We start from the raw sequence: 11,881 nt of genomic DNA, 5'->3' as shown, positions 1-11,881 counted from the left end.
CCGACTTGTCGTTTGATTCATGCGGTCATCCCTGAGTTTAAAACAGTAGGGCCTGAAATGTCCAGGTTTAAAACAGTAATGATATACATACCTGCGTTTTCTTTTCTTAGGAACGGGTGCAGCAGGTTGTCTTTTTGGTGGAGAGCTTTTGATTGGAGATGTAGGTCATGTGGATGTAATAGCTTTTTCTTTCACAAAGATAGTCAACTTGGATGATTCATCAATCTCAAACACACTATCTTTGAAGTCTAAGCCTTTTTTTTATCATCTCTTCCCATCAAAAGTATGAAATCAAGCTTGGATGTGCTCGAATTGAACTTGGATAAGGTTTCAGTTGCCTTTTGAAGCTCTTCTTTGGTCTTTCCCAGTTCTAAGTCCTTTTTGCTCAGAATTACTTCAAGTTTGGCAACCACGGCTTTTAGATCGGTGTTTTCCTTCATAAGAGTTGAGTTAAGCTTGTTTCTTTTGGTCCAATCCTCAAACAACTCTTCATAAAGCTTTTGAACACTCTCAAGAGTCATCTCTTCATCATCAGCTTCCAATTCATTATCTACACTCGAATTTCCAAAAGCAGTAGATTTTAAACAAACTGATTTTTTGCAGATGTTACGGCTAGGAGTGGCAACACCTGGGGCAACACCTAAAAGATTCACCTGCAGCCATCGATTTTCTATCAATAATGCAGTCAAGGAGCTGTGATTATCTTCATCATTGGATTTCTCCTCCTCATCAGATTCTTCATCGCTTAGAGATGCATTTTAGCCTTTGTTCTTGCATAATCTGTTAGCACATTCATTGGCATAGTGACCAAAGCCATTGCATTCTCTACACTGCACCGAATCATACTTCTTTGAATTAAATTGTCCCTTGCCTTCATTCCTTGTTCGAAATTGTTGTTGGACAGGAGGTTTAAGAGTTGGTAGACTATGAAATTTCGATGGTTGTCCAGCCTTTTTATTGTCTCTGATCCTTTTCAAATATTGTCCAAACTTCTTCGTGATATATAAAGTAGAGTCTTCACAAAGGTCCGACTCATTTACTTCCTGTGATAATTTAAGGAGATCATTATAGGAGTCATTTGATACCTGGAAAGCGATCGTTTTACCTTTGTCCTTCTTCTGCATATCCACGTTCATCTCGAAGATGCGAAGTGAACTATTAAGATCTTCCAAAGCCATCTGAGTCGTGTCCTTAGCCTCATCTATCACACAAATTTTTATGTTGAATCTTTCGGGCAAAGAACGGAGAACCTTACTAACTAATCGTTCATTGGAGATGGGATCTCCAAGGCTGAACGCCTCATTAGCAATTTCTCGTAGGAGACGATCATAATCTAGTATGTTCTCATATTCTTCCATCCTCATCATCTCGAATTTGGAAGTAAGTATCCTTAGTCTAGTTCGTCGCACACTCTCAGAACCTTCAAAGTGTCTTTGAAGAGTATCACATGCATTCTTAGCAGAAGTACAGTTTGTGATCAAACTGAACATATTCATATTGATTGAAGTGAATATTGCATTCAAGGCCTTTGAGTTGTAATTCGAATTCTGCACTTCATCAATAGTCCACTCATTTTCAGGCTTTATCAGGGTATAACCATCTTCCTACTCCAACCACTGACAACACGCTGTCAGGCTCGTTCATCTATGTATTTAATATATCTTCACTTTCCATAGACTGTAGTTAGATCCATCCAAAATAGGTGGTCGAAGTACTGTGTTTACGAGTGACGCGTCTATTTAAATATTTATGTCAAACAAAACAAAAACCAGAATCAACACTTAGTATATCAAGAGTAGCTCTGATACCACATGTAAGGAATAATGTTCGACAGATATGTGTAAATATATCAACAGTAGTGTAAATTGTAAATTTGTGTTTTATCAGAATTAAGTGTTGTGTCAAATGTTACAACATTTAAGACAACATGCAGTGGAATATTATAGTTTGTAACACAAATTCACTTTAAATAAATAGATGGACATGATTAAATTTGCGCAAGTACCTTAGGACAAAAATTAATCACTAGAAAACTTAACCGTTTACAAAAATCTATCACTAATGATTTTCACAAAAATCAATTTCCTCAACACGTTGAGAAAATAAACGCTTTCTAAAATCAAATACTCAGAATAAAACTTATTCAAGAAAGCAAAAACATGAGCCAAAAACTTGAAACAACAAAACCCGATCTCCAGCCAATTTCGTCACGAGTGTTGTCTGTAGATGTTTCCAACATTCAAGGCAACACGCGGTATTTGCACTCTTCACAACAGCACGTCCCTTGAAGAAAATATCTCTCTGAAATCTATGACTTGCACAAAAGCATGTATATTTCATCGAGAGAAGAGACCACCACGAAAATCTTCCACGAAAAACTCCCACGAAAATCACCTACACGAAAAACTATCTCCACGAAAATATCTTCCACGAAAAATCTCTTCCACGAAAAATCCTACATGTGAACTCTCTGAATTTTTCTCTTCTCTTTTTTTTTTCTCTCTCAATGCTTTTGAATCTCCATCTCTTATTTATAATTGTCTCCTCTTCTATGATTTATCTTGACGGAAATCTATAAGATATGGTATACAAGAATTATATTAGAAACAAAATCAATAATACCATATCATGTAAATCATCATCATAAATATTTATAGGATTTTTATCATAAAGATAATATCTAGAAAGGTAAAATCTAACATACCACATAATCTTATCAAGAAGGAAATTAAATTTAAGAAAGATATTATATCACAATAAAATCTTAACATAATTATCTAGAAAGGCAAAACCATAATTAAATATTAAATATCATATCAACAAGGAAGAATACGTCAAATCTAACATTTCACATAATCTTATCAAGAAGGAAATTAAATTTAAGAAATATATTATATCACAATAAAATCTTAACATAATTATCTAGAAAGACAAAACCATAATTAATTATTAAATATCATATCAACAAGGAAGAATATATATTGAGAAATAAATTTAATATGAAAATTATATTTTCCTTCAATATATATATATATATATATATATATATATAATATCTCTCGTGAGATGACGGTTCTATGAATCTATATTCGTGAGACAATTTAACTTCAAATGACTAATCCAAATGTAGTTCGAATTAATCTATTAGATGGAAAGGTGAAGAAATCTTTTATAGTGTTAGACTATAATCTTGCATACTAATTCACATTTATTTTAAAATCACAAAAATTCATGTGAAAATGTCTCAAGAGTCAATTCCTATGAAAAAATATTATTTTTTATTTAAAAATATTATTTTTTATTATAATATGAGCAAAGATGACCCTTGTCACGGATAATAATCTGTGTGAAGCTATCTCACAAGAAATTTACTTTTTAAAACTCAGTTATAGTAGAAATTTAAAATTTGTTTCGGTTGGTGAAATCATGATGATCTTTTGGTTGACCATAAGATTAATTTATTTTTTTGGGAAACCAAAGATGAGATATTTTTAAATTTAATTATTTGGAAAATTGATATATGATATTTGGAATTAATTAAGATACGAGTAGGTCTATTGTAACATGGTTTCACAGATTACGTGACATATATCTACAATGAAAAGTAATAATTTTGAAATAAAAAATAATATTTTTTCATTGTTCTACTAAAATATAAGATTTGTCTCACAAAATTTACCCTTGAGATTTTTTCATAAGAATTTTTGTGTTAAAATAATGATATATATTTTACGAGATATTTACAATCTAAGTAACTTATTAATAATTGTTATCATCAATCATTTAAGTTATCATTTAACAAAAAATTCTAATTGTTTAGTTAAAATACAACTTTATTTTTTTATATTCGTGTCGAAATTTATACCTAGCCATGCAGTGAACATTAAAATTTTAAAATGTTATAAAAAAAATTAACTTTGGAGATACAAAAATTTATAAATAATTCTTTTGTGAGACGGTCTCACGAATCTATATCCTTGATACGGGTTAACCCGACCCATATTTACCATGAATATTAATTCGGTTTAAATCGACAAAATCTAATTTAGAAATTTGGTTGTTAATTCGGATTTCGGTTTTAATTTTCAAAAAAATTGGTTAAACCGGTTCCATTTTGGTTTTTGATTTAAAAAAATGTGCTAGTTTTTATTTTACAGATTTTTTTAGGGTAATTTGGAGAAAAATGCATCTGTCTTTTATTTTGTTATGACTCAGTCCCCATTAGTTATTTTTTGTATTTTAGTACCTGACCAAAATCTAGCTTTCTTTTTACTGCATGTGTCATGAAATTTTACAGTTTTACCCTTTTGTAATGAATAAAAAATTGTAAGAATCCCTATTATTGATGTTCATATCCCCTTTCTGCTCTCCTTCCTGCTTCCCACTACGCTAGTCTTCTATGCGAGCAACCCTTTTTTTTCTTTTAATTTCCTACTAGCCAATATGTATGCAACCCTCTCCCATTGTCCATCGGCACATTTTACCGTTTTTCCGCAGGTTTAATTAACTGACTCTTCCCACAAATCCTTTGCTGAAAATCGTGAATCTGTGCAACCGAGCGTAGAAAACTCCCAGCAAAGCCGATTCCCAACCAACGCAAACCACATGTCCCAGCTTCCATTGTCGTCCTGTACTTTCCAAAAACCAGAATTTCTGGGTCGAAGCAATTTATGGGTGGAAGCAGCGTATGTGAGGAGGAGAAAGTAGGCGCTTCATTTTCGGATTTCCGTGGAACTACCACCCTATAAAACTAATAAAGGACGATTAAGGGTACACATTTCAATTGTCGTTTAGTTGTCATCATTTATGTAGGTGTAATTGTTTTTGTGCGTAAAAACATTTTCTTTTCTTCAATCACATTTCGGATACACAAATGTGTTTATGACGTTGTATTTTCGTAATAGGATTGTCATTTGCGGAATGAACCATCGGCCGCATAAAAGACAGCAGAAGTGAAATAGTTGAAGAGGATACGGAGCAAAGTTTAAGGCTGCGATTTGCGGACAGAATCTTGAATTTAGGGCAGAGAATTTCCTCAGACAAACACCATTTGCACGAATAAGGTTGAGCAAAGTAATATGCTTGATTAAATCCAATTTATTTATTTTTTTGTTAATTAATTTTTGTGCCTTATCGTGAAATTGAATTTTATCCCACTGTTGTGAAATTGAATTTTGTTGTTTTCACCGAATACAGACATTAATGTGCATGATCTTGGGAACAAGTTTTGTTTAACAGAACGTGTTAGTTTAGAGAATATGCTTGGAATGATAGTTATGTGAGATTAATTTGGCTTGTAAAAATGAGATTTTTTTAGTTTATTTTGACGGAATATTTTTTATTTGGTTTGACAGACTGGGATTGTTATTTGATATTAGTTTCCGCATGTAATATCATTATCTTGTTTCCACTTGATTTTTTTTGTGCACTAATGTTTGTTTGCTTGACTTACCTTTTCTCAAATAATTTTGAAAAAAATTGTTGAATTATTACGATGATTTTGAAGAAAAATATTTCTGAAATGAGTACCGAAAATTTTGGATGATTTTGTTGAAATATGATGTGAATAGATAAATTTATGCTTCAATATTGTTTGAGCACAAATGGCGATTTTGGTTCGGTTGTGATTTTATTTTATGTAATTTATTTATCCCCATTATTTGAGTTTTTATTTAAAGTAAAAAATTGTAGGACTAATTTTTTTTAGGATGTCCATTTTATTTGACGCCTAAATCGGCATAATCAAATTTTAATAATTTAGATATTCCACGATCGATTTATTGATGGGAGTCGGTTCCGGGGGTGCAATATTTTCGTTTCTTGGAAGTTGCCGCTACGTCAATGGTCTTTATTTGATTTCAATTCCTACTGGCGCAACTCTGTTAGAGATATTCCAGAGTTTAGGACAAAAATGTGCGGCTATTAATTCAGAATTAACGATATTGCAATACATGGCACCCCATGAGAATATTGCAGTAACCCTGAATGAAGATGATGATGTCCGAAATATGATAAACCTTCACAGTTGTTTGAAATTAAATATAATCAAATTGATAGCAGTTTCAAAAGATGATCAGAGCCCGGTGAACATAAATTTTGCGAGGTAACTTCCTTATTTTTTTGTTTGCATTTTTTTTTATTGTTTGTTTGCAAATTTCAGAAATTGCAAAGTTGATAAATGAGTTATTGCTTGTTTTTTTACTACTGTGCAGTACTTGAGAATTATTTGTATATTTTATAGTTCAATTTAAATTAGGTAAAAGAATATTAATGTGTTTCCTCATGTATTTTATTAATTTGTATTAAAATGGTTAGGTTTGATTTTGGTGATGAAGTTAGTTCTGACGGAGTTCACGATCTTGACGTCGGCACTTTAACCAATTCTATTGATGCTTGGATTCATTGCATACGTGGTGTTGGGCAAAAATTTAAAGATGCAGCCGAATTCAGGATTTGTTTTAAAAATTATGTTATTGCAAGTAGAAGATCATTTAGTTACAGGAGAAATGGAAGTGATAAGATCTTAGTTGTTTGCAGCAAAGAGAATTGTCAGTGGAAAATTTATGCCTCCAAACATAAAGCGGACAATTCATTTGGCATAAGAAAGTGAAACCTAAGCCATAGTTGTGGGGATGACAATTTGCATATTAGAGGTCACCCTAAAGCTTATTCGTCCAGGGTAGCTAATGTTGTGAAGGAGAAGTTAAGGGGAGAGCCATCATATCGCCCATGTACAATGATGAAGGACATTGAAAGAGATTATGGAGTTGAACTTGAGTATCATAAAGTTTGGGCTGGTAAAGAGATGGCGATTCATGATATTCATGGAACTGATAAGGGGTCGTATGATAAATTACGATGGTATTGTCATGCTGTTAAAGAAACAAATCCCGGGAGTTTTGTTGAATGTGAAATTGATTCGATGACAAACAAATTTAGACGATTATTCATTTGTTTTCACGCATGTCTTGTTGGTTTTGTTAGTGGTTGTCGGCCATTAATATTTTTGGATGGAACTCACATTAAGAACAAGCACAAAGGATGTTTATTAGGCGCTGTGGCAAAGGATGCGAATGATGATATTTTTACACTTGCGTATGCAGTTGTTGATGCAGAAAACGATTCTAATTGGGAATGAGTTTGCTACAAGTTAAAACATGTCTTGGCATCACAATACATAATGATATTCCGTAGCTACATTTTTTTCTCTGACCGACATCCTGGACTTATCAAAGCTATTCAGTCTGTGTTCCCTCGTAGTCACTATTCTTATTGTTTAAGACTTCTGGTCGATAACTTTGTCAAGCAGGTTTGTCTTATTTTGATTTTTCAATATTTTAGCCATCTTTTTTTTCAGTTGGTTATTATCTTTAATGTTTTTAAATTTAAATTTTGTAGGTATTGCGTATGTATCCTCTTCATAACAAAAAACATTGGTCTTCTGTTTTGAAGAAAGCTGCGTACACCCCATCAAGACATGAGTTCTCGCAACATATCAAAAGCATAATCGATTCGATGCCGCTCTCCCAGGAGTTTCTTATGAGTGTGTACCCATAAAATTGGGCCAATTCTATGTTTGTGGGTGAGCGATGGGGTGTCATTAATAATAATATTGTTGAAAGCTGGAACAACTGGGTAAAAACAGCGCAATATCTACCTATTGTGGGTATGATAGATAATATATGAATTCAAATAATGACCACGATGCACAAAAGACGAGGAAAAACATTGGAGATGAACGGAGAACTAAGTCCAAGAAAGGAGAAGGATGTGTCAATTGCATACAGACAATCTCGAACCTTAAAGATGCACAAGTCATGTGGAGCTCTGTTTGAGGTGATAGATGGGGACAAAAGTTTTTCAGTGGATTTGAATGCATGTCGTTGTTCATGTCGATATTGGAAGATCTATAGGCTACCGTGCAAGCATGATTGCTCGTGCATAGAATCAAAATCTCCATCGGTTTTTCAATTCTGTGATGGATATTTTAAGATCAACATGTACCGCCAAGCTTATAAAAGAATCATAAATCCAATTCCAACAAATGACATGATTGAGGGCTATCTGAATGATGGACCTACCATTTATGCTCCTACAACTCGTAGCCAGCCAGGACGTAGAAGGACTGAACAGATACCTTCTCAAATTGAACAACGTGTGACAACGTGTGGGAGATGTCATGGGAGAGGGCATAATAGACGAACTTGCAAAGAACCATTGCCATAATTGGTTTGATTGACATAGACATTAATACTATATCGTTTACTTCAATTATCTTAATTTTATTGTAATTTAATTTATTTTTAAAATTCCAAATCGCTATCTTAATTATTTTAATGTATTGCAGGCATGTATTAGAGTAAGAAAGCTGCTGGGAAGGTTTTTAAAAAAGACTACAAAATGTGGTGGCATTTTGTGAATATATTTGGTGTTGTTCCTTGAATTAATCGACTTTTTGGAGCATTACGTTTATGGTATCCATTTTTTGTTTGCTGTTTTGACGTGATGGTAAGACGTTATCGTGCGTTGATGGCATGACAATTTTTTTGTAAGCCTACAATGAATCTGTTCAATTGCTTCAGTGAGATTGGGTATGTAAATACTGGATTGCTTCAATGAGATTGGAAAAATTTATGAAGTTGAACAAAATTACTGTAGTACTTATCATTACAATGAAGTTGTTGTGGTTTCTTATCATTACAAATATTTCCTTGCAAATTATCATTTAAGGAAAAAGAGTACTGAAGCTTAAAAGTTAGTATTTTTGGCAAAACATTCCTGGAAAAAATTTGCAAAGAAATATTTGTAATGATAAGAAACCACAAAACCTCACAACAAATATGAAACTATTAGTGAACAAAGCAGTCTAAAGATTAAGTCATAAACACTTCTTAACACATCTACAAATTGCAATTACAAAAACATAAATTGTAGTCTTCTTCATTTGAAACCTCAAATACTACCTAATACTTCTGAACACATTCAGTGTTGGTTTACAAAACATTGTCATGCCATCAACGCACGATAAGTCTTACCATCACGTCAAAACAACAAACAAAAAATGGCTAGCATAAATTTAATGCTCCAAAAGGTCGATTAATTCAAGGAACAACACCAACTTACAAAAACCAACATTGTTATCTTCATCACTCATCATTCACCTCATGGACAAATCATTTTAAACCTTTGAACATGTCTCGTTCATCAGACAAAATCGCCAAAGCAATTAGAGTTCTATACCATTCCATTGAAGTATTCCATTCTTCATTCCAAAATGTCGGGTTATCTCTAGCAAGACATTCACCCCATAGACAAACATAAACACCAGAATTCAAATCATTTCTTTGTTGCCTGCATTTTAACGCAATCACTTCACCTTTGCCAACATCCCAATTTTTCACATTCCAAAGATATCCATACATAAATTTGGCCTGCAAAAGCATTTCAATCAATATTAGTTTTCCAAAAAATCATAAAATATGTGTGTTGTGTACTTTTGTTTAAAACTAATTTTTTTTTTGTCGCTGACTTACAATTTTCTTGGCTGCACCTTTGTAAACAGGACCACTAAGAGAATCCCTTAGTGTGAAATACTGATCGCCTCGAGTATACCCGAGCAAGATCCAATGTGCTATGTAACTAATCGGGAAAATTATGTGCTTACAGCGTTCTAGAACCTCTCTGTTTAGTTCAGGCAACTTGCTCAATGTACTCCCGTCCAACTGTGATGTAAATTCAGAAAAATCTTTATCTTTGACCCTCTTCTGCTTCATTTTCTCGAGCATCCGAATCACATTAATCTATGCATATTTTAAAAAATATTGTTAACTATCATTTTCATAAAAATATTCTTTAATTAACATCAAAAAATTTTACCTGCAAATTGGGATACATGCAGTATATGTCATGCCCATATTTATGTTTGCTATTGCTAAAAGTATTGAAATATGCATGAATAAGGTCTGATCGTAGTTCGCTGCCAAACAAACAAAGCAGCAACTCGTGCCCATGCAATACCACGTCATCATCTTGCCAAACTACACCACTACAAAGACAAAATAACAAACATAACAACTCAAACAAACAAAAAATGACAAATTATGATTTCGCCATAATTTTAAAAAAAAAACAAGATCCTTTTACCCCAAAATATCCCCGCATAAATACTTTTCAATTATGTCTCTCTCTTCCTTTGATATATGATCATGACCATCATAGTCATGTCTTCCTCGGAACTCCTGCAAAGATTCCTCTACGACACTTTCAGCTATACCTTTAATATCAATATCATCCTATATAAAAACAGCAAATATGCAAACACAAAATTCATTAACAAAATTTAATGCTTAACAAATCATACAAAATATAAAATATTTTTAGCTATTGCCAAACAAATGAATTTTAAATTACCACATCCAAGACGAGTGATGATTCTTGTTTTCTCTTGCGCTTTGGGGTCTTACTAGGATGTGTCAAATAGTCAGGATGTTTTCTCTTTCTCAACCGATCTGTTTTTTTTAACCGTCTTCACAATAGATGATTTTGGATTAAAAATAATCATTTCTTTCTCTTCTCTAATGTCAGTACCTACGTGCACGTTGTCTCCAGAATTTGTGTTCATTTCCACTTCGTCCACAAACACTCTCACATAACTCTCCACTTTAACGTTGTCTTCTGTGTCCGTTTTCACTTTGTTCTCAACCACTTCATTCAAACTTTCAATTGCAGCATCAACATGTCCGTCCATATTTTGCTCAGTATGACCTTCATCATACATATATGTCGCATCCTTGAAGACAAATTGGGTTGTATCATCTTCAACCACTTCATTTTTTTCCTTCAACACTTTAATCTCATTTTCAAGCCTTTTTATATGCTCCAACAATTCTGAATCATTGTATCGAGACTGAACCTGAAAATATAAGTGCTCTTTAAATATGGAAAAAATTCATTAAATAGCATACTATTAAAAAATTTATTATCATCAAATACAAATGTTTACCTCAACAATCCTCTCTGTATCATCAACGAGTTTTTTTTCCTCCTCGAGTGGTTTGATCGGAACAATCTAACAACAGTAAAGACAAATTTTTAGTTTTATTAATACATGTACGCAAAACTATAGGATGATGTAGATTAAAATGCGCAAACCTTGTTCGATCTCATAGCCATTAAAGCAGCCTCTGCCCCTATAGGATTCACGGGAATCTTGCTCTCTACCCACTTGAATAAACGAGGAAAGCAATGTAAAACACGATGTTCACCAAGCATAGGAACTCTTTCATACACCCAAGCGTATACAAATAAAATGATTAGCATTTACTACAACCAACAATAACAGATATAAGCTTCAAAAATAAAAAAGATAATACCATCAATCCAAATATGCAACCTCCCATATACTTTTTATCCTTTCTTTTCACTTTAAGAATCCAAGATGGTCTTCAATTTCACACGCAAAAACCTAAAGGCTGCATCTCCCCAACCATATCCAAAAAAAGTTTCCAAATTGTCCAAGTATGGGAAAATAAACTTTGGTGTTCCAAAATTACTAATAGAAAATATAACACAATTAAAAAGCAGCAAAATAAAAAATCCGAAAAAATCATCAATCTCAAGATCATTCCCGGCCAATTCAAACAACTTCTTTGTTATGACATTTCTCTGCACACAGTTCACCCCTTTGAAATGACGCTCAAGGAAGTTTGAACCCAACTTTAAATCCAGGTTAATGGGTTGACCAACGCTCGCCAACCCTATAACGATAGAGAATTCCATCAAAGTGAATGGCACCTTGATATTGCTTCCAAAACAAAAGCTGCATGTCTCTACTTCAAAGCGTTTAAACATTGAGTAGACTCTTGAGGTGCTTATAGAAAGC

At 33.2% G+C, this 11,881-nt stretch overlaps 2 protein-coding genes across 2 annotated transcripts; both read right to left on the bottom strand.

Annotated features, from left to right (window-relative positions):
- Positions 1–758: 758 nt before the first annotated feature.
- LOC142556417 (uncharacterized) lies at positions 759–1,644 on the bottom strand. Its single transcript, XM_075667877.1, has 2 exons — positions 1,598–1,644; positions 759–1,482 (listed from the first exon to the last, which is right to left on the bottom strand). The coding sequence occupies exons 1-2, from the start codon at positions 1,642–1,644 to the stop codon at positions 759–761; spliced, it is 771 nt and encodes a 256-aa protein (XP_075523992.1).
- Positions 1,645–10,480: 8,836 nt separating this feature from the next.
- LOC142556416 (uncharacterized) lies at positions 10,481–11,319 on the bottom strand. The gene is made up of 3 exons (XM_075667876.1): positions 11,152–11,319; positions 11,003–11,068; positions 10,481–10,912 (listed from the first exon to the last, which is right to left on the bottom strand). Exons 1-3 carry the CDS (start codon positions 11,317–11,319, stop codon positions 10,481–10,483), a joined length of 666 nt encoding a protein of 221 aa, XP_075523991.1.
- Between the last annotated feature and the right edge of the window lie 562 nt (positions 11,320–11,881).

Source organism: Primulina tabacum, chromosome 9, assembly GCF_025594145.1.
Source record: "Primulina tabacum isolate GXHZ01 chromosome 9, ASM2559414v2, whole genome shotgun sequence".
Lineage (NCBI taxonomy): Eukaryota > Viridiplantae > Streptophyta > Magnoliopsida > Lamiales > Gesneriaceae > Primulina > Primulina tabacum.
Note: the sequence above shows the minus strand (reverse complement) of the source record. Positions and strands in the feature narration are given on the sequence as shown.

Coding starts and splice junctions, on each gene's coding strand:
- LOC142556417 (XM_075667877.1), bottom strand. CDS start 1,644: ATGAACGAGCCTGACAGCGTGTTGTCAGTGGTTGGAGTAGGAAGATG. Junction 1,483..1,597: donor GTGGTTGGAGTAGGAAGATG/GTTATACCCTGA, acceptor GAATATGTTCAG/TTTGATCACAAACTGTACTT.
- LOC142556416 (XM_075667876.1), bottom strand. CDS start 11,319: ATGCTAATCATTTTATTTGTATACGCTTGGGTGTATGAAAGAGTTCCT. Junction 11,069..11,151: donor TGGCTATGAGATCGAACAAG/GTTTGCGCATTT, acceptor TACTGTTGTTAG/ATTGTTCCGATCAAACCACT. Junction 10,913..11,002: donor ATACAGAGAGGATTGTTGAG/GTAAACATTTGT, acceptor TTATATTTTCAG/GTTCAGTCTCGATACAATGA.